This window comes from Myotis lucifugus, unplaced genomic scaffold (assembly GCF_000147115.1).
Source record: "Myotis lucifugus unplaced genomic scaffold, Myoluc2.0 scaffold_526, whole genome shotgun sequence".
NCBI lineage: Eukaryota > Metazoa > Chordata > Mammalia > Chiroptera > Vespertilionidae > Myotis > Myotis lucifugus.
In genome coordinates, this window is record NW_005871574.1 from 498,873 (window position 1) to 499,774 (window position 902).

The 902-nt window shown below is 72.0% G+C and overlaps 1 protein-coding gene across 1 annotated transcript in view; it reads left to right on the top strand.

Moving 5' to 3' along the window:
* Nucleotides 1-623: 623 nt before the first annotated feature.
* The window catches only part of EDRF1 (erythroid differentiation regulatory factor 1), a 29,082-nt gene continuing 28,803 nt past the window's right edge, over nt 624-902 (top strand). Inside the window, exon 1 of the mRNA XM_006103981.3 lies at nt 624-777. Coding sequence (XP_006104043.1) covers nt 670-777 — 108 coding nt within the window. The 5' untranslated portion in view covers nt 624-669. The remainder of the gene's footprint in view (nt 778-902) is intronic.

Below are 902 nucleotides of genomic sequence, written 5' to 3' on the forward strand. Positions count from 1 at the left end.
CGCTGCGAACCCTCCGTCTCTGACGCCCGTGCCTTCAGGGAAGGCGGATGCCCTCTGCGCAGCTGGGCGCCGCGGCCACCCTCGGGACGGCGGCCACGCGGGCATTGTGATGCGGCACCGGGACGCGCAGGCGGGGCGACTGGAACCCGATCGCCCCCCACCTGCGCGCGTCTCCGCGAGCCCGTGTAACTCGAGGAGGCACGAGGCTGGGAGAGGCTGCTAACACTGCACACTGTCTAGCTCGGAGCCGCGGGCTACGCCGACAGCAGCGCGCCCCCTCCCACGCGGCGAGGACCTCGGCGACGCCGACTGAGCACTGAGGCCGAGCGCCAAGAACTATTTGTCAACAAAGACCAGCCGTTGGCAAGGGGCGGAGCCTGGAAGTCAGCTATCGCGAGAAGCGGTCTTCCGCGGAGGCTCTGACAGGCGCAGGCGCACTACAGCGCCCGCCCCGCCGCGAAGGTGGCCGCCACCGGGGGAGGCGGGGCCGGGCCTCGGGCGCAAAGCTCGCAAAGCTCGCGAGACGTGGACGCGCCGCCGCAACTCCTTCCTGTGAGAGACCGGAAGTGTGGTGTGAGGGGCGTCCCTGGAGCGCTCTCTGCTGTGCGGCGGCGTCGCTGTGGCGGCTGCGCGGGTCCTGCCTCGCCTCGTCTCCCTTGGACCGAGGTGATGGGGGACTCCAAGGAGGCCGGGGCCGAGGCTCCGCGGCCCGGCGCTTCGGCTCGCGGAGGACTCAGCCTCCTGTCCCAGGGCGAGTCCGAGGAACCTTCTGCACAGGTGAGTCCGCCGCGGGGCTTCGGGGCGCGGGGTGCGGGGCTGTGGGCCCGCTCTGCCGGGAGGGATGTCACGATTCCCGGCAGCCTCTGGCGTCGTCTCAGCGCATCCGGACAGCCCGGGAACGC